Source organism: Lemur catta, chromosome 1, assembly GCF_020740605.2.
Source record: "Lemur catta isolate mLemCat1 chromosome 1, mLemCat1.pri, whole genome shotgun sequence".
In the NCBI taxonomy this organism is placed as follows: Eukaryota; Metazoa; Chordata; class Mammalia; order Primates; family Lemuridae; genus Lemur; species Lemur catta.
The window spans coordinates 223,718,927-223,739,702 of NC_059128.1; the positions used below are offsets into that span (position 1 = coordinate 223,718,927).

General features: G+C 35.6%; 1 protein-coding gene across 3 annotated transcripts in view; it reads right to left on the reverse strand.

The window, feature by feature from the left end:
- Positions 1 to 7,436: 7,436 nt before the first annotated feature.
- Positions 7,437 to 20,776, reverse strand: part of EAF2 (ELL associated factor 2) — a 34,022-nt gene continuing 20,682 nt past the window's right edge. For all 3 annotated transcript variants that reach the window (XM_045540165.1, XM_045540167.1, XM_045540166.1), the window contains 2 exons: positions 13,336 to 13,596; positions 7,437 to 7,565 (listed from right to left, as the gene is read on the reverse strand). In XM_045540165.1, the coding sequence (XP_045396121.1) occupies positions 7,519 to 7,565; positions 13,336 to 13,596 (308 nt within the window). In that variant the 3' untranslated portion in view covers positions 7,437 to 7,518. The remainder of the gene's footprint in view (positions 7,566 to 13,335; positions 13,597 to 20,776) is intronic.

The window sequence follows — 20,776 nt, forward strand, 5'->3', positions numbered from 1 at the left end:
TGAGAGAAAAGGGTTGGTGATGTACATGTGGGAATCATTCTTCTCCTTTGCTAAAGTCATTCCTTGCATTTTCATTTTCTCACTTCAAGATGAATACATCCTTTCATTTAAAAAAATTTAATTTGAGCAAAAATTGTGAACTAGTTAATTTCTAGGTATTGCTGCAAACATTATTTTCCTTAATTTCCAGTATTGAACTCCTTGACTCCAGAATATTATATTTAGTCTTTATCAGAGGATGAACAAGAACAAATGGGATGATGATAGATGCATTTTATGCTGTATTATTTTTGCTAAGTCAAAGAGGTAAAAGAAGAACAAAAGAAAATGATACCCTGCTAGCTGTCAGTCAAAAGAAAAGGAAAAAGAATGGCCAGAGAGCTCTAAAATAAGAAAAAATGAGGACTAAACCAATGAGGTCAGGCAACAACAGAATGAATTATTTGATTTGAGAATACAAGAGAGAAAACCAATGACTCATCCCCCACAAAATTCTTACATTAACTCTTTGAATAATTTATTGACAAACAAGGCCAAGATAAACTCTACTTTTTCTTCTCTAAACTTTAACTCAGACTTTGACCATAGCTTCTATTATACTTTTCATTTTCATTCTCTCCCACCAACGTTTACCCAAAGAAGAGTCCAGCTACCTGTCTGAGTGTGGCATTAATGATTAAGCTGTAGTTACTCTTTCAGGAAGTATTGCCTTTTCTGACCTAGTTTGGTTAATGACTCTGGATGCAAAACAAATAAACAGTTATAAGTTACTAGTCAAGTTAACTAGTAGAGGCACAGATGCCTGGAAGATCTAATTATGTCAGTGACTTTGCCTGCTCTGGCCTTGTACCTCTAGAATGGCATTTGATCTGGCAGAGCAGATGAAATAGCACCTGTATTCCATGCACCAATTCACTTGTGCTCATAGGTACCCCACATACCAAACTTTAGAACATTGGCACTGGTTTTCTGACACTCCTTTGTTTAGATAAAATTCTTTTTGTTTAGATAAAATAATGACAGTATTCATAGAATCAAATAATATCAGAGATGGAAGGAATCTTAATTATTTCCTATGTAAACTAAACTTCCCTGATGATAAGAATCATTTTCCTTTGAAAATTTTGATTCAGTAGATCTCACTAGGGACCTAAGAACCTGCGTTTTTAATAAGCACCTCTAGTGATTCTTATGCCAGAAATTTGGGAAACACTGGTTTTAAATCCTTCTCCTATTCTAGCCTGAAAGATATTTCAGAGGAGTTCAGAAGGCATAAAGCAAGGACTAGAACCCTAGTCATACTCTAGAGCCCTTTACATAATATCAAGGTGCCTTCTATACCCTATTATTTTTCCTAAGTTGACATCAGATAGGACAAAAGGGAAAAGATCAGAGAAAGCACCTCTAAGAAATGTGCACAAACTCTTCAGAGACACAAAAGATGGTGCTGGAAAAATTGGATAGCCACATGTAGAAGATTGAAACAGGATCCATATCTCTCACCACTCACTAAAAGTAATCCAAGATGGATTAAATCTAAGACATGAAACCATAAGAATTCTAGAAAAAAAATGTTGGAAAGCTCTTCTAAATATCAGCCTAGGCAAAGAATTTATGAAAAGGGTCCCAAGGGCAATCACAGAAATAACAAAAATAAAGAAATGGTACTTGATTAAATTAAGATGCTTCTGCATATCCAAGGAAACAATCAACAGAACAAATAGACAACCTACAGAATGAGAGAGAATATTTGCATGCTGTACATCCAATGAAGGGCTAATAACCAGAATCTACAAAGAACTCAAGCAAATCAGAAGAAAAAAAAATCAAACAACCCTATTAAAAAATGGGCGAAAGACATGAACAGAAGCTTTTCAAAAGAAAATAGACTAATAGTCAATAAAAATGCTTGTCACTAATCATCAGGGAAATGCAAATCAAAACCACAGTGAGATATCACCTAACCGCAGTGAGAGTGGCTTTTATCAAAAAGTCCCAAAACAATAGATGCTGGTGTGGATGTGGAGAGAAAGGAACACATACACTCTTGGTGGCATTGCAAATTAGTACAACCACTATGGAAAATAGTACGGAGATTTTTCAAGGAACTAAAAGTAGACCTACCATTTGATCCAGCAACCCCACTACTGGGTATTTACCCAAAGGAAAAAATGTCATTTTATCAAAAAGACACTTGCATTCAAATGTCTACTGAAGCACAATTCACAATCGCAAACATGTGGAATCAACCCAAGTGCCCATCAACTCATGAGTAGATTAATCAAATGTGGTACATGTATACCATGGAGTACTACTCAGCCATACAAGAAATGAATTAATACCTTTTACAACAATCTGAATGGAACTGGAGACCATTCTCCTAAGTGAAGTATTGCAAGAATGGAAAAACAAACACCGCATGTACTGCCTATTAAACTAACCGAACAGCACTCGTGCACGGATGGAAGTAAAACTCAATGGAAATCCTGCAGGTGGGAGGGGGGAGGACAGGATGGGTGAAATCATACCTAATAGGTACAATGTATACTATCTTGGTGAGGGGCACACTTATAACTTTGATTCAAGCAGTATGAAAGCAATCTATGTAACCAAAACATTTGTGCCACCATAATATTCTGAAATAAAAAAAATCACAAAAAGACAATAAAAGTGAAAAAATTTAAGTATCAGTGATAAGAATAAAGAATATTTGTGCTCTTACTGATTATGACATCAGATAATGTTTAATATGACTTATGATAATGTTTTACAGTTATACAAAGGAGACAGAAGCTCTAAAGTGAGAGAATCTAATATAGAAGAGGCAAATATGAAATTAAAAGAGAACACATATTTAACAAGGCCCCTGAATATAAAATCAGCACACAAAAATAAACTGAATTCAAATATCAGCAATAAAAAATTAGAAAAGGGAATTTAAAAATGATACCAGCTATAAGAGCATAAAACACCTAGGAATAAATCTAATAAAATATCTTCTAAACTGCAATACTAACAATGAAAAATGTTACTCAAAGAAATTGAAGAAGATGAAAATAAATGAAGTCATACCACACTCACGATTTGGAAGACTCATAGTGTTAAGATATCAATATTCCTTATCAATCTATAGTTTCAGTACAAAATCCCAGCAGGTTTTGTGAGTGTAGAAAATGACAAATTGACTTTTAAAATTCCTATGGAAGTGAAAAAACCGAGAGCAAAGTCAATATTAAATAAGAATAATGGTGGAGGACTTATGCTATCCAATCTTAGACTTATTTTAAAGCTACAGTAATTATAACAGAGTGGAATTGATACAAGGATAGATAAGTCAACCAGTGGGCTAGAACAAAGTTCAGAAAAAGATTCCCATATATAATGTTTAGGACAAAGGTGATATTGCAGTGTAGTGGGAAAAATGATGGTATTTTCAATAAACAAACACCATTTGGATAACCATACCAACAAAAATTATTTTGACCCTTATTTTATACTACATACAAAAGTCAATTCCATAGAGATTACAGATTTAAATGTTAAAGTAAAAAACCCCACAAAAACTAAAGCTTTATAAGAACATCTTTATGACTGTGAAGTAAGCTAAATTTTCTTAAATAAGACATAAAATATGATAACCATTAAAGAAAAAATTTGATATGTTGGACAATATCAAAATTAAGAACTTTTGTTCACCAAAGACACCATTAAAAACAAAAAGACAACTCTCAGAGTGGGAGAAAATATCTGTATTACATAAATCTGTCAAAGGATTTGTGTCCAGACTATATAAATAACTCCAAAAATTAGTAACAAAAAGATAGATAAGTAAATGGAAAAATGTTTAAAAGATTTGAACAGATATTTCACAAAAAGGATACCGAAATAGTCAATAAATCTGTGAATAGGTCATCAACTGTATAGATGTAAATATAGTTGATTTAACTAGTCCTCAATTAATGCACATTCAGGTTTAGTCTTTTGATATTATAAATAATACTGCACATTGCATATAAATTAAGTATATAAAAAAATCCCATAATTTTTAGAACTGCCTATTCACTTTCTTTGCCCATTTTTCGATTGAGTTGTTTTTCTTCTTTCTGTAAATTTGTAGGCTCTATCTGTATACTATTAATAGTGATGCTCTGCCACCCTCTACATTCCAAATATTTTTCCTATTAATTTTGTTTATTGGACTTTTAAAATTAAATTTAACTTGCAGTAATGTGCACAAATCTTAAGTGTACAACCCCATTAATTTTTATACATGTGTAACTCACATAAACCACAACCCAGCTAAAATTTAAAAAAAAAAATTTCTAGCACCTCAGTGTTGAATGTCCTTTAGCAATAATACTCTGCTTTCCTACTGCCTCCTTGTTGAACTTGACCCACTTCCCAAGATAAGCACTATTCTGTAAAGTAGCAGGTGTTACTCTGAGTGGTCAGCCAAAGACTGGACAGAGATTGTGCTCAAACACCTTGAGCCAGTTAAGGCTTTGTCCTTTACTGATGGATCTGTATGTGTAAGGGAATTCAAAGTTCAGGCTATTTTCAAGTCTTCCCAGGTTTCATTTTTCATCAGGCATTTTTGAGTATACTAGGCACATGCTTCAGGGTTGGTCACAAGTGTGTGAATAGCTTGGAGCAACTCTGGTTTCTGCTGCATGTGCACACAGCCTTAACCTGAAATATGGTTGCCCCAACTAGGATTGTAAGTTCAGGCTAGGAGGGCCAATAAACTCTTGGCCTTCCCTCTCTGGCTAGCATCTGAGAAGTTACTTCCACTTAAAATGTTTCTTCTGGGCATGAGTGTCACCTACTCCTTCAAACAGTGAGTCTCCTTCAGGGGACAAAAAAGGTGCCAAGTCCTCAAAATATTGGAAAGTTATCAATCTTTTTAATTGCATTTTTAATTTTTCCATTCTTCAGTTCTTAATTTTGATTCATCTCTTAATTGGAAATTACTAAAATAATTATTATAGGAATGGTTTGTGAATGATATAATTCCTGAATTCTGATATGTCTAAGAATACCTTCTTACCAAACTATGGATGGCATTTGATGAATGCACAATTCACACGTCACATTCATCCCCTTGTGCAGATACAGCTTTATTACCTTTAGAGTGCAGTGTTGTGGAATAGTTGAAAGCCCTTTGATTTTTGTTCCTTTGTAGCCAACTTTTCCCGCTTGCATGCTTATATTATCATCAGTTTAATCAAACCATTCAGAACAGATCAAACCAAAAGGGTATGTGCTTAGAATCATGGCAGGATCATCAGATGTTTCTGGCAGAGATCTTTACATCTGAGAACTTGTCTAATCTACAGGCTCCCTACATTTCAGTGACTGAAAATACATCAAATAAGGAGATACAGAAACATAGGAGAAATTATTTCATTCCTCTCTAAGCTACTTATATATACCCTTGAGTGGTATAAAGAATGATATACTAGGTATTCAATCAATAAAAAAAGATTATTAAGAATGTTTCATTTATGGGGGAAATAATAAAGAGGGGGAAATGTGAGCTGTTTGGATTGCAGGAAGTAAAGTCTGAGAACATAATGCACATTATGTAGCCAGTATTACCAGCTCAGATCACCACGTATTCATTTCTGGTAGAGTTAACAACTAATAAAAGAAATATAAGCATAACAACTGTCAGTAAAAACCATCACAGTTTGTACTACTACATTAAAATGATAAACATGTTTTACTAGCTACTTTGAATTATGAGCTTGCTTCAGATAAGTAATAAATGACATAGTTGTAGTTCTCAGCTAAGTATGGATAAATAAAGGAAAAATAAAAATGAAGACAGATTAACTGAAGGTAAGCTAGAGAGAGAAAAGAAAAGAGAAGGCAGGAGAGATTAAAACCAAAACTTATGGATTTTTAAAAGACATAACTATAGAAATTCTAATGGTAAGAGGTGAAGTTGAATAAAAAAAAATTCATAATTGGCAAAACTTGGAAGCAACCAAGATGTCCTTTAGCAGTGAAGTGGATAAATAAACTGGTACATCCAGACAATATAATATTATTCAGTCTTTAAAAAAAGTGAGCTATCAAGCCATGAAAGACATGGAGGAAACTTAAATGCATATTATTAAGTGAAATAAACTAATATGAAAAGCTACATACTGCATGATTCCAACTGTATGGCATTCTGGAAAAGGCAAAACTATGGGGACAGTAAGAAGATTAGTGGTTGTCAGGGGTTAGAGGGGTTAAATGAACAGGCAAAGCACAGAGGATTTTTAGGGCAGTGAAACTATTTTGAATGTTACTACAATGAGAGATATGTTGTTATGTATTTGTCAAAAATCCATAGAATATACAACATTAAGACTGAACCCTAATGTAAACTATGGACTTTGGATAATAATGATCTATCAATGTAGGTTCATCTATTTAGCAAATACACCACTCTGATGTGGATATCGATAGTGAGGACAGAAGAAGTAGCAACTGTCTGTACTTCCTGCTCAATTTTGCTGTGAACCCCAAACTGCTCTAAAATATAGTTTATTAAAAAAAAAGAATGAAACTGCTGGTCAGTGGCTTTCAACTATAATCTAATATTTATCATTTCCCCCAAATTAAAAGATATTATAAATACAAGTATTATTCACATTCTTAACACTTGCTTATTTTTCTCTCAAAAGCAAAATAAATTGATGAAAAATACTGCAAGAGATAAATAGTTGAATCATTAAAATAATCATATAACTTTACCTTTACCCTAAATTATACCTTAATTTTGTCAAGAATTAAATTATTTTCAGCCATAATTTAAGGGATATCAGATAGAGATATAATTAAAACCATGGAAATTTATTATAAATCAATAGTTTTGACATTTCACAACCAGAGACAATAGTGTGATAAAATAGAGCACTAAACAGACTCCAGAACACTTAATCTGCCACTTATCAACTAACAATACATGAAGCAAGTTACCTAACTTCTGAGTATGTTTTCTCATCTGTCAAACTTCATAAAGGTTTTAAGATTAAATGAAGAGAACACATGAAAATGCCTCAATAAAAGGTTAAAAATATAACATCAACTGAAATTTCTGAATCAAATTTAATTTTTTTTGAGACAGGGTCTCACTCTGTTGCCTGGGCTAGAGCGCAATGGCATCATCATAGCTCATAGCAACCTCAAACTCCTGGGCACAAGCAATCCTCCTGCTTCAGCCTCTCGAGTAGTTGGGACTATAGGTGCATGCCACCACGACCAGCTAATTTTTCTATTTTTTGTAGAGATGGGGTCTTGCTCTTGCTCAGGCTGGTCTCGGACTCCTGACCTCAAGCAATCCTCCTACCTTGGCCTCCCAAAGTGCTAGGATTACAGGTGTGAGCCACCATGCCTGGCCAAATTTAATTTCTTTTATCATCAAAAGTTAAGACACATTTTCCTCAGTCTTAGAAATTTTTATTCTTAATACAAAATGATTTATCACATGTCATATAAATTTTATATTTATAGCTGAATATTTCTTCAGTCATCACTGTCACTTCCTGATTCACTCAGCTGCAAATCATTTCCTAAAAAAGAAACAACAAAACCATAGTAATTAAATAATTAATATTTATTTTTATATTACATAACTTTTATGCAAAATACAACTCCAAGAGTGATACTGTTTAGCTAGCATTTTGTAATTAATAATCAGATTGCTTATTCTGTAATCCAGGCATATAATTAGTAACTCAAATAATTAATACTACCTATAAACAAAAAATACCACAGTTTTAATATTACCTGGCATCTATTTTAGTCTTCTTTCAAACACCAACATTACCCTTTTTTAAATATCACTGACTTAATTTTATCAGGAAATGAGAGACAGTATGGTTTAGAAGACAGTTATATGATGCAACTATCATGTAAACTGAAAGATAACTTTGTTTTCTTGAGACGTTTACCAAGATTTTATTTCTTTTTTTTAAGAGTGAAAAAACGTTATAGTATTTTTTACTTAAAATGCAGTAGAAATCATTAAGTAATACATGTCAAGAGTAACTCATCACTGATTCCTTTGCAATTCATCCATCTGCTTATAGTCATGGAACTTACACTCCACTGGGGCAGTGAACAAAAAAATGTATAACATAATGCCAAGTGCTATGAAAAAAGGAACATGGGTATGGAGATAGTGGTGGGAGTTGCTAATTTAGATATGGTAGTTGGGAAGGCCTTCTTGGGGGTAATATTTGAATAGAGATCCAAATGTATAAAGAAAGTCATAAAAAAATGGAGGGAAAGCAGACTGTTCAGGTTAAAGAAATAGCAAGTACAAATACCCCAAGGCAGGAGCATGCTTATTGTGTTCTCTGACTTACAAGGTCACTGTGGCTGGAGTGGAATGAACTAGGAAGAGAACAGTAGTAAATGTGGTCAGAAAGATATCCAGAAGGTCATGGTAAAAACTTTGGATTTTGTTTAAGTCATAATGAGAACTCATAGGAAAATTTTAAGCAGGCAACTGACTTGAACCTGGCTGCATATCAGTGAATACACTATAACAGTGTAGAAGAAACATGGAAGCAGGGAGAACAGTTATAAGTTTATTGTAGTCTCTCATGTAAGAAAAAAATGTGGGGTTTCGCTCAGGTGGTCCAGTGGAGGTGGTGCTAAGTGGTCACATTGATAATATACTTTGAAGATAGAGCTTAAAGGACTATTTAAAATATTGGATTTAAGGCATAAGAGAAAGACAGAAATGAAGAATGACCCCAAGGTTTCTGGTCTGAACAACTACATAAATGGTTTCATCATTTACTGAGATGAGAAACACCAGAGGAACAAGGTTGTGGGAGAAGAATCACATGTTCAATTTTTATTGTGGTACATTTGAGATATCTAGTAAATATTCAAGTATATATGTTATAGGCAATTAGATATACAAAGAGCTCAAGGTAGAGATTGGATTTGGAAATAAGAATTTGGGAGTAATTGATTATATGGGTTTAATTGAAGCTATAGAATTGAATGAAATCACTTGGGTAGTAAATTACAACGATTAAAAAAGGTTTTCTTTTTAGCTACTCCACAATCAACAAAAGGTGAAATATTTTGAAGTCAATATCTAATTTAGGAGGAGTAGTTTTCTTAGGCCATATAAAAGTCATTGTAAAATATCTCAGTCCTTCACATGAACTCCAGAACTGAATACACCATTTGATGAAAAAAATCTGCTAAAGCTTCTTTTGTGCATCTGGTTCCCATGACCATTTTATCATTTTCAAGGCTTAAGTTTCCACTTATTATACAACTATTGTATGGCATAAGAATGTTCAACTTGACATAATGCCTGTAACATGAGTTTCTCAAGTGACATAAACTCAAATATCCTCAGAGTTCCATTTGCCTTTATAGACTTTATGCTATTAAGGTTATATGCTCAGCATCGATATGCTGCTTGTTGAAATGTTCAGTCAAGTTTTGAAGACATAAGATAAGCCTTTGAATATGAAATGCTTAATAAAGGAAATGTGTTTTCAATCAAAACAGTAATTATGACTTCGAAAAAGGAGAGTAATATGTAGCAAATGTATTCAGACATTTAAACCAATGGTTCTCAATTAGAGTGGTACTGCCACCAGGAGATGCTACAGAAATTTATATGAGGGGCTGCTTGTCCTAACGATTGCAGATTGCTAGTAGCAATTAGCAGAAGGGGAATTCAGGAACGCTAAAGGTCTTGCAATGTACAGACCAGACTTGCAAAATAAAGAAGTCTTCGATTTTATACATTCTATGAAACTTCTGCAAGTCCAGTGGGATAATCATGGAAAATCTGTTTATAATTTTAAGGCCAGAACCTAATTGCATTTTCATAATTCCAAGTATTCTTTTGCCCAGATATAACTGAAATTGACAAGGATGCAACTATCATGTAAACTAAAAGACAACTTTGTTTTCTTGAGAACTTTACCAAGATTTTATTTCCTTTTTTTTTGTTTGTTTTTTGTTTTTTGTTTTAAGAGACAGGCTCTCACTCTGTCACCCAGGCTGGAGTGCAGTTGTATGAGCATAGCTCACTGCAGCCTCAAACTCCTGGGTTCAGGAGATCCTCCTGCCTCAGCCTCCTAAGTAGCTGGGACTACAGGCATGTGCCAGGCTGGTGCCCAGCCAAGGTTTTTTAAGAATAGTTTTGGAAAGAGGGGGAAGCAAAAATGGCGGATTAGCGGTGATCTCCTGGCTCTCTGCTCCCAGAGTAGGAGATGAAGAACTTGGATGGCTACACATGAATGGATCACTGCCCCCCCAAGAACAGTGTTGTGAATCTGCAGAGAAGCAGCGCAGGACAAGCAGCACGGGGGAAAAAAAAAAAAAAGAAGCGAATGGGAGATAAAATCAGAAAAACTGCAGAATGCGAGATATACAATACGGAATAGAGCGTGGGATGCGCGGCCAGGCAAGGCAGTGTGATCTGACCCACAGGAGGATGCCTGGTTCCTCCACCGACCTGGCACCCACTCAGGGAAGCGCCTGAAGTCAGTGCAAAGTTGTGGCACACGCTGACAGGCTTTGTAGAGAAGAGAGAATAGCGGGAAATATTTTGAACTCCCCAGTGCTCTGTGCTAGGACCGCACTGGGCGGGGGAGGAACTGGTCTGAGTGGACACTTCCCACAACCCTGCCACGGAGTTTGGAGACAGGCACTTCGCCTCTGGCGGTCATCGGGAGCAGAATAAAGGAGGTGAATGCTGAAAGGGGGACTCTGCCCTTGGAAACCGCTGAAGATTTGGCTGGCTCAGGGCAAGACAGAGAGCAGGGCCCTCTACTGGACAGATGTGAGACTGGGGACAGCTGGCGGCTTGTTGATTCAGCCTGCCAAACCAGCATCTGCCCACCCCCAAGTGGTCGCCCCCAGCACTGGTTCTCCGTGGGTGGCTGGCCCCCTGAGACGCTGTGGCATGCTGCGGTTTTCAGCAGCACCCCTCCCCCAGCCCAGGTATCTTTCACACCGGGCATGGTGGGCTCCATCCATCCTAGGAGATGGGGAGAAGCCAGAAGAGACACTTTCTCTGTGCAGCTGCCGCGAATCCACTGGACTTTGGTACTAAAAAGTAGTCCACAAACTGTTGCTTTGGCTAGTCGGGCCAGCATCAGCGGGCAAAGCTTGAGCGCATCCCCCTAGCACTGGTGCTCTGGTGGGGAGGCCACCAGCTGTGGGATCCCCAGACGCTGGGGAGGATGGCAGTTTCGGGCAACACCCCTTCCCCAGCCCAGCGACTTTCAGGCCCAAGTGGCGGGCTCCGCCCTTAGAGGCAGGGAGAAGCAGAAAAGCCGCTTTCTCTGTGCCACTGCCGTGAGTCTGCGGGGCCCTGGTCCTAAGCAATAGGGGGCACCTGTTGATTTGGTCTGCCAGACAGCCTTAGATCATCTGATAAGAACATAACTCTAGGGCTTGGTTTTCGTGTCTGGGTGGCTTCCAGCTTTGGGGTCTGTGGACTGGGAAGGAAAATCCTCGCCAGAGTCCTCAGCAATTGCACCAACTGATGCCCCTCCCCACCTCTCCCAACAGAAGCAGCCTCCCAAGTGTGGTGAAAGAGCCCCGAATAACATATTAGTGGCTCCCCCTAGCGGCAGATCAAGCAACCATAGAAGTATACACACTCAGGCTTACAGGCATCAGTTGCTCTTACCTCACCTAAAGGGGGAACAGGGTTCAAGTAACCCTCGGGAATGGCAAGACACTTCCCAAAGATCGGGGCATTCATATACCCCATTTAGGGGACCAGAATCCAACACAGAGGCATCAGATTATCTTGATAACTGGCTCCTCCACGCAAACCTCAATCAACAACAGAGAGGGTAACTCCGTAGCTCAACACAGTGCCTTTCATCTCAAGCTATGAGAGGGCAGTGAAGTCATACACACAAGTGTGATTCATCACCTGGGAGCTTAAGCTGGGGGACCAAACTCACTAATCTCCATTGGCAAGAGGTGAAGATAATAGGTCAGCGGTAACCGAACTTGCTAAAACACCTCTAAGGCAATACTGGACCAACACGTCTCTTCCCAGCTCTGTCAAGGAATGTCCCTTTGGAGATAAGGCCATAAACCAGTCCTAGCACCCCCAGTTCTTGACAAAGTAGCCTGATGAGAAAGAATCAGCAAAAGAATGCCGGAAACATGAAAGATCAGAGAGAAAAGTCACCCCCAAAAGAAATCATTAGATCTTCAACAATGGATACCAGCATACACAAAATGATTAAAATGATGGAGGAAGAATTCTGAACATGGATTATAAGAAAACTTAATGGAATTGAAGAGAAAATAGAAACTCAACACAAAGAAGCCACAAGAACAATATAGGAAATGAATGAAAAATTCTCTAAAGAAATTGAAATATGAAAAAAACCAAACAGAAATTCTGGAAATGAAAGAAGCATTTAAGGAACTACAAAATACAGTGGAAAGCCTTCAGAATAGAATGGATCATGCAGAGGAAAGAATGTCAGAGCTTGAATATAATGCCTATGTGCTAAAAATCAGGAAGAAAAAGAACACAGAAGCAAGAGACAAGAACAAAATATACAAGAAATGTGGGATTATGTGAAGAAACCAAATATAAGAATTACAGGCACCCCAGAGAGAGAAGAGGATACACGAGAGCCGGATAATCTATTTCTTGGAATACTGGAGGAAAATATGCATGGCCTGGCCAGAAACCTAGATATCCTGATACAAGAAGCACACAGAACTCCTGGGAGACTCAATGTGAAAAGGCAATCACCATTTCACGTTGCTATTAGGCTGGCCAAAGTAAACATGAAAGAAAAGGAAGATATGATTTCATCAGAAAGGTGAAGAAAGACTTCCTTGAGAAAGTAGCTTTGAACTGTAATCTAAAGGAGAAAAAGTTAACTACATGAAAAGAAGAAAGGTTTCTGGAAAAATGGACACTATGCATAAAAGCCCTGAGGTAGGTAAAAGTATTTGAGTGTAGTAGCAAAAAGAAGGTAACTGTTGCTAGAAAAGAAAAAGTAAGACCATTATGTTAAGGAATCTAGTCTCTATCTCAAAAGAAATTACAAGCTATTAAAAAGTGTAAAGCAGGAGAGGTGACACTGTATTTGAATTGTGAAAAAGCCAATATGGCTACAATGTGATAGGAGAAAAACCAAGAAGGCATTATGTCATACAAGTCAACAGAAAATGCATAATTCAATAAAAAAGTAATGGTTAACAATGTCAAATACATAAAATAGGAATCTTCTTTATCCAAATGTTATATCATAATCAATATGGCTCTACTGTGAATTCTCACTTTTCCAATTTTTTGTGTTTATGTATACTTACTTAAAGTATTCATCAGAAGGCCACTGTTGTCATGAAATCTGTTATGACTGGCATCTGTGTCTGGAATCCTAGATTGTGGCATGGCAGACATGGTAGGATGTCCTGAGATATAATTCCCTGCATCAGAAGGAGAGGATTTGCACTCTTCATTTTCTGAATCACTAGAACTATCCTCACTACTTGAAGATGATGAACTTGTAGAATCTGATGAACTATCACAACTACTCATCTGGTCCATTAGACTAGCTTCTGCCTTCAATTCTGAAAATAAAGCAGAAATGAATAGATTAAATAATGTTAAATAAATAATAAAATGTGAATGTATTAGTTTCTAAGAAACTGTTGAGGAATAAATAAAATGAAACATACATTTATAGCACTTAGAGTACTTTATTTAAAAAAAATCCTCTACCATCAAACCATACTTCAATGATGGGATTATGAACACTAAAAGATATAGACAATGTCTAAATCTAAATTCCACATTTATTTATACCACTGTACTTAAATATATAGGTAACTCAAATATAAAATAAATGATATAAAAAACTAAAACTATAAAAATTAAACTTCATTTTGACAGAAACTGTCTTTTAATTCTTTTTTATTTTCTTAATACATACAATACAGTGTGATAATATAATAGCCTGGTTGTCCTAGAGAACATTCTGATGAAGCATCATTATTTAGGATTCTCCCCTGCCCCCTTAGTGGGGATTTAAAATATTCTAAGTATTTTTGAAAAGCTAGTTCCCATTATAACTTTGGTTGTAAATATTTCTGTAGATAAAAAGAATAATAATAGCTGGGCATGGTGGCTCACACCTGTAATCCCAGCAACTCAGAAGGCTAAAGGAGGAGGACTGCTTGAGTCCAGGAGTTTGAGACCAGCCTGGGCAACATAGTGAGACTTTGTCTCTAAAAAAAAAATAAAAAATAAAAATTAGCCAGGAATGGTGGTGCACTGCTACAGTCCCAGCTACTCGGAAGACTGAGGCAGAAGGACTGCTTGAGCTCAGGAGTTGGAGGAGGTAGTGAGCTATGACTGTGCACTGCATTAGAGCCTGAGTGACAGAACAAGACTTCATCTCTAAAAAGCAACCACAGCAACAATGTTGATGTCTTCCTTGGTTTAGTGTTTTTTTAATTTCTTTTAAGAAACAAAAAGTTTATGGTTGGAAAGGTCTTCAGCTATTATTTAGATCGACCTCATAATTTTATTAATAAAAATGAGAGAATGGAGGGCCAGAAAGGCCAAAATTTGTCAGCTATTTAGGGGTAGAGCCAAGTCTACTAACACTCAAGTCAATATTTTTCTACTGAATTATAAAACTTGTCAAATAATTGAACAAAATTTTTTAAAATAAAAATTCTAAGTGAATAATATATCCAGTTGACACACTGCCATTTGATATCATTTTAATACATTACTATATTAAATTAACTGGTAATTTCTAGCTCACTTTCTCATCCTCCTTATTAAAGACACATTAGCTTTCTTCCTATTATTCGATCACATTAAATCCATTTCCATCTTAAGTTCTTTGCACTAGCTGTTTCTTCTGCATGGCATATTCTTCACTCAGATCTTTTTTGTTTGTTTGTTTTAATACATAATTTCCACACAGCAAAATGCATAGCTCTAAGTTTTAGAATATATAAAACCACCACTGAGATCAAGATATAGAACATTTCCATTCTCATAAATGTTCTACTGTGCTCTTTTCCAGTCAATGCACACACCATTTTGACTTGTATTACCAAAGATTTTTGTCTGTTCTTGAACTTAATATAAATGGATTCACTCAGCATGTACTTTTTTATGTCTGCCTTTTTTACACGTTTTTTTATATTCATTCATGTTATATTTAATTTTTAAATCTTTTCCTTTTTTACTTTATTGATTTATAATAATTTACATATTTATGGAATACATGTGTTTGTTATATATATAGAATGTATAACGATCAAGTCAGAGTATTTTGGGTATCTATCACCTTGAGTGTTTATCATTTTTATGTGTTGATATAATTTCAAGTCCTCTCTTCTAGTTATTTTGAAATATACATAATATTGTTGCTAACTATAGTCACTCTAGTCTGCTATCAAACATTAGAACTTATTTATTCTAAAGCCCTGCTTGTACCCATAATCAACCTCTTTTAATCTCCCCCTCCCTCCCTTTTCAGTCTCTGCTATCGTTCTATTCTCTATGTCCACCAGATCAAGTTTTCTAGCTCCCACATATATGAGTGAAGGCATGTGGTATTTGTCTTTCTGTGCCTGGCTTATTTCACTTAACATAATGACCTCCAGTTTCATCCATCTTACTGCAAATGAAATGATTTCATTCTTTTTTATGGCTGAATAGTATCCCATTGTACATACATACCACATTTTCTTTATCCATTTGTCGGCTGATGAACACTTAGGTTGATTCCATATCCTTGCTACTACTGTGAATAGTGCTGTGCTAAACATGTGAGTGCAGGTATCTCTTTGATGTATTGATTTTTTTTCTTTGGATAGATACCCAGTAGTGAGATTGCTGGATCATATGATAGTTTTATTTTAGTTTCTTGAGAAATCTCCATACTGTTTTTAACTGTGGTTTTACTACTTTACATATTGAATGAATTTGTAGCTCATTCTTCTCTACTGATACGATGATGTCCCATTGTATAAATATACCATAAGTTGGTTACGGATTTCTGAGCATTTGAGTTTTTAATTCTTGGCCATTATCAATAAAGTTTTTATGAAAATTCTTCTACAAGTCTTTTTGGGAATATATGCATACATTTCTCTTGGGTATAAAGTTAAATCACTGAGTTATAAGAGAGGTACAGGTTTAATTTCATTAAAAACTGCCAGTTTTCAAAGTGGTTTTACACCCCTACCAGCAATGTGTAAGAATCACAGATGCTTTATAACTTTCCCGATTTTGGCATACACACTTAATATAGTGAGTCTGATGGGTGTACAATGGTATCTCACTGTAGTTTTAATTTTCATTTCTCTGGTAAGTGGTGACATAAAGCACTTTTTCATATGCTTATGGGTCATTTGAATATATTCTTTTATGAAATGCCTGTCCAAATCTTTTGCCAATTTTTGTATTTGATTATCTTTTTCTTACTGACTTTTGCTAGTTCTATGAGTCCTGTAGGTAATGAGTCCTTTGTTAGATATATGCATTGTGAATATTTCCTCCAAGTCTGCAGCTAGCCATTTCACTTTATTAATGGTGTCTTTTGATGAGATTCTAGATCTCTGAAAGGCTCCTTCTTAAACGAGTTTAAATGTAACCTTTTCAAAGGGTTATTTCCTTTCCAACCCTCACTGCCTGTTTCATTTTCTTCAAGACACTTCTGAAATTCATTTGGATACTTATTGCTTGTTTATTGCTCATCTCTCCCCACCCTTATCCACACTCCCAAATATAATGTGAGAATAGAAATGTTGTCTTGTTCATGTTGTGTAATTCTTTTAATACAATTTGGGATTTGATTTGTTGATATTTCACTGAGAATTTTTTAATTTAAGTTTATGAGAGATATTGGTCTATAGTTTTCTTTTTCTTGTACTGTCTTTATCTGGTCTGGGTATTGGGATAATATTGGCCTCATAAAATGAGCTTAGAAATGGTCCTTCTTTTTCCGTTTCCTAGAAAAGAATGTGTAATGTTGGTGTTAATGTTCTTTTAAATTTTTCATACACTTCTGGTTACAGATATTCCTTTTTTTGGTACTTTTTACTTACTAATTTAATTTCTTTAATGTTTATAGAACTATTCAGATTGTCTACTTCAAATTGCTTGAGTTGTAGCAGTTTTGAGCTCTTAAGGAATTGTTCCATTTCTTCTAAATTGTCAAATTTATGAGCATAACATTATAAAATTTCTTTATAATACTTTCAATCGCTACTGAATCTGTAGTAAGCTCATTACTTTCCTGATTACAGAAGGGAATTTTACATTTCTGATGTTAATGATTTGTTTTCTGTCTTTTTACCAGTTTTATTAGAAGTTTATCAATACTATTAATTTTTTGACAAATCGTCTTTTTGTTTCATTGATTCTCTATAGTTTTCAGGTTTTCAATTTCATTGATTTCACTTATTTTTATAATTTTCCTCCTTTTTTTTTCTTGTAGATTTAACCTGCTTTACTTTTTTCTGGTTTCCTGAGGTAGGAACTTAAATTGTTGATATGGTACCTTTTCTCATTTCTTTTCTTTTCTTTTCTTTTTTTTTTTTGAGACAGAGTCTCACTCTGTTGCCCAGGCTAGAGTGCTGTGGTGTCAGCCTAACTCACAGCAACCTCAAACTCCTGGGCTCAAGCGATCCTTCTGCCTCAGCCTCCCAAGTAGCTGGGACTACAGGCATGTGCCACCATGCCCGGCTAATTTTTTCTATATATATTTTTAGTTGTCCGGCTAATTTCTCTCTATTTTTTTAGTAGAGACAGAGTCTTGCTCTTGCTTAGGCTGGTCTTGAACTCCTGATCTTAAGCGATCTTCCCGCCTTGGCCTCCCAGAGTGCTAGGATTACAGGTGTGAGCCACCACGCCTGGCCCTCTCATTTCTAATGTAAGCATTTAATGTCATAAATTTCCTGTTCAGCACTTCTTTAGCTACATCCCACATATTTTCGCATGCTGTATTTATACATTTAGTTGCATGTATTTTTAATTTCCTTGGATTCTTCTTTAATCCATGGATTATTTAGAAGTATGTTGTTTAATTTCTAAGTGTTTAGAGATTTTTCCTGTTGTCTGTTACTGATTTTTAGTTTGATTTCAATATGGTGAGAGGACATAGTCTGTATGATTTCAATTTTTATAAATTTATTGAGATTTGTTAATGGCTCAGGATATGGTTTATCTTGGTAAATATTTTATGGGCACTTGGAAAAAAAGGTATATTCTGCTACTGTGTGGAGTGATCTTGTTGGTTGATTGTGTTGCTCACATTTTCTATATTCCTGTTGATTTTCTGTCTAGTACTTCCAGTTCAATTGCTGAGAGCAGAGTGTTGAAGTACCCAGGCATAACTGTGGATTGGTATATATCCCCTTTCAGATCTATTAGCTTTTGCTTCACGCATTTTGCAATTCTATTGTTGGAAATGTACACATTTAAGTCTTCCTAGTAAATTAATCCTTTAATCATCATTAATGTACCTCTGTTTGTAGTAATTTATTTTGCTCTTAATTCTAACTCGGGCCTCAAGTGATCCTCCCACGTTGGCCTCCCAAAGTACTAGGATTATAGGCATGAGCCACCATGCCCAGCTCACATGTGCTTTTTTAAATTAATGTTTGCATGGTATATGTTTTTCATCCTTTTACTTTTAAGCTACCTATTTCATTAGTTTCTTATAAACAGCATATAGTTGAGTGTGTTTTTTTTACACATTCTGCTAATTTCTGCCTTTTAATTGGTTTGTTTAGACCATTTATATTTAAGGTAATTATTGATATATGTTAGGGCTTAAGTATATCATTTTATTATTAATATTGCTTTCTGTTTGTTTCCTCTGTATTTCATTCCTCTAATTTCTTTTCTTGCCTTTCTGTGAGTTACTTGAACTATTTTGGAATTCCATGTCAATTAATTTATAGTGTTTTAAAAGGTGTCATTTTTTAAATATTTTTCTTAGGGGTTGTTTTGGGTTTTTCATAATATGTATATGACTTGCCATTGCAAGTAAGGTGTGAAAACCTCACTCTCATTTAAGTCTTTTCCCCCCTCCACTTAAAGGTATCATTTTCTTGAGTATCAGAAGTGTTACAGTATTTGTTTCAGCCATCACATATGACTTAGAAAAGTCATGAGGAAAACTATAATTTATTGTATTTATTTATATGTCTCCTCTTTCTGATGTTCTTTCTCCCTTCCTGATACTCCAAGAGTCCTTCTTTTATCATTTCTTTTCTATTCAAATAACTTTCTATAGCCAATATTTAAGCATATTATTCCAGCAACAAATTCTTTCATTTTTCCTTTCTGAGGAAGGCTATTTCTCTCTCATTACTGAAGAATCATATTGGCAGATAAAGAATTTGCAGTTCACATTTTTTTCTTTTATTAATAGCACTTGAAAAATATTGTGCCACTTCCTTCTGGCCTCCATGGTCTCAGATGAGAAATCTGATGTTATTTGAATGGTATTATTTTATAGATAATGTGTCGTTTCTCTCTAGCTTTCAACACTTGTTTCTTTGCTTCTAGTTTTCAGACGTTGAATTACAATGTACTTGTCATAGATTTCTTTGAGTTTATCCTATTTGGGATTTGTTCAGCTTACACCTGTAGGTTTATGTCTCTCATCAAACTTGGGAAGTTTTCAGGCATTATTTCTTTAAATACTCTTCTAGCCCTACTCTCCCTCATCTTTGAGACTCCAATGATACAAATATCGGATCTTTTGTCATTCTTGTCATTCTTTCACAGATTCCTAGAGCTCTACTTCATTATGTTTCAGTCTATTTTCTATTTTTAGATTGAGTAAATTCTATAAATACTAAAGTTTAATGATTCTATCCATTCTCTAGCATTGAGCCCATCCAGTGTGTTTTTTGTGGTTATTGTATTTGTTAGTTCTATAATTTTCATTTGATTCTTATTTAAAACTTCTACTTCTTTGATGTGATTTTTTCATTTGTTTCAAGACAATTTATCACTGAATCATATTTGTGATAGTTGTTTTAAGATCGTTGCCAGATAATTTTAACATCTAAGTCATCTTAGTGTTAGCGTCTGTTGATTGCCTTTTCTCATCCAAGTTGTGATTTTCCTGGTTTATAGTATGATAGATAATTTTCTTTTTTGTTGTTATGGGTGTTTTGTTTGAGACAGGGTCTCACTTTATTGCCTAGGCTAGAGTGCAGTGGCATCATCATAGCTCACTGCAACCTCATACTCCTGGGCTCAAGCGATCGTCCTGCCTCAGCCTCCCTAGTAGCTGGGACTACAGGCACATACCACCGCACCCAGCTATTTTTTCTATTTTTTATAGAGATAGAGGTCTCGTTTTTGTTCAGGCTGGTCTTGAACTCCTGACCTCAAGTGATCTTCCCACCTCAGCCTCTCAAAGTGCTAGGATTACAGGCGTGAGCCACTGCACCAGGCCTTGGTAGGTAATTTTCTATTGTATCCTGGACATTTGGGTTTTTATGCTGGGGGAGATCTACATCCTATTTAAATTTTTTATTTTAGTAGACAGTCACCCTGTTTAGGTTTAGCATATATAGCTAAGGGCCTACTTTTGTGGGCTATGGTTTAAATAGCAATCTAATTTTCAGAGCTTTTATAGTACTGTCTTGTTCTTCTCAGTAAATCTCTAGCAGCTGGGGTCCCCACTGATCCCTGCTAGTTCTTCTTGAAGGAAAGAAAGAACTTTACCAGGCAGGGAAGTGTGGTGCCTACAAGTAAGGAAAG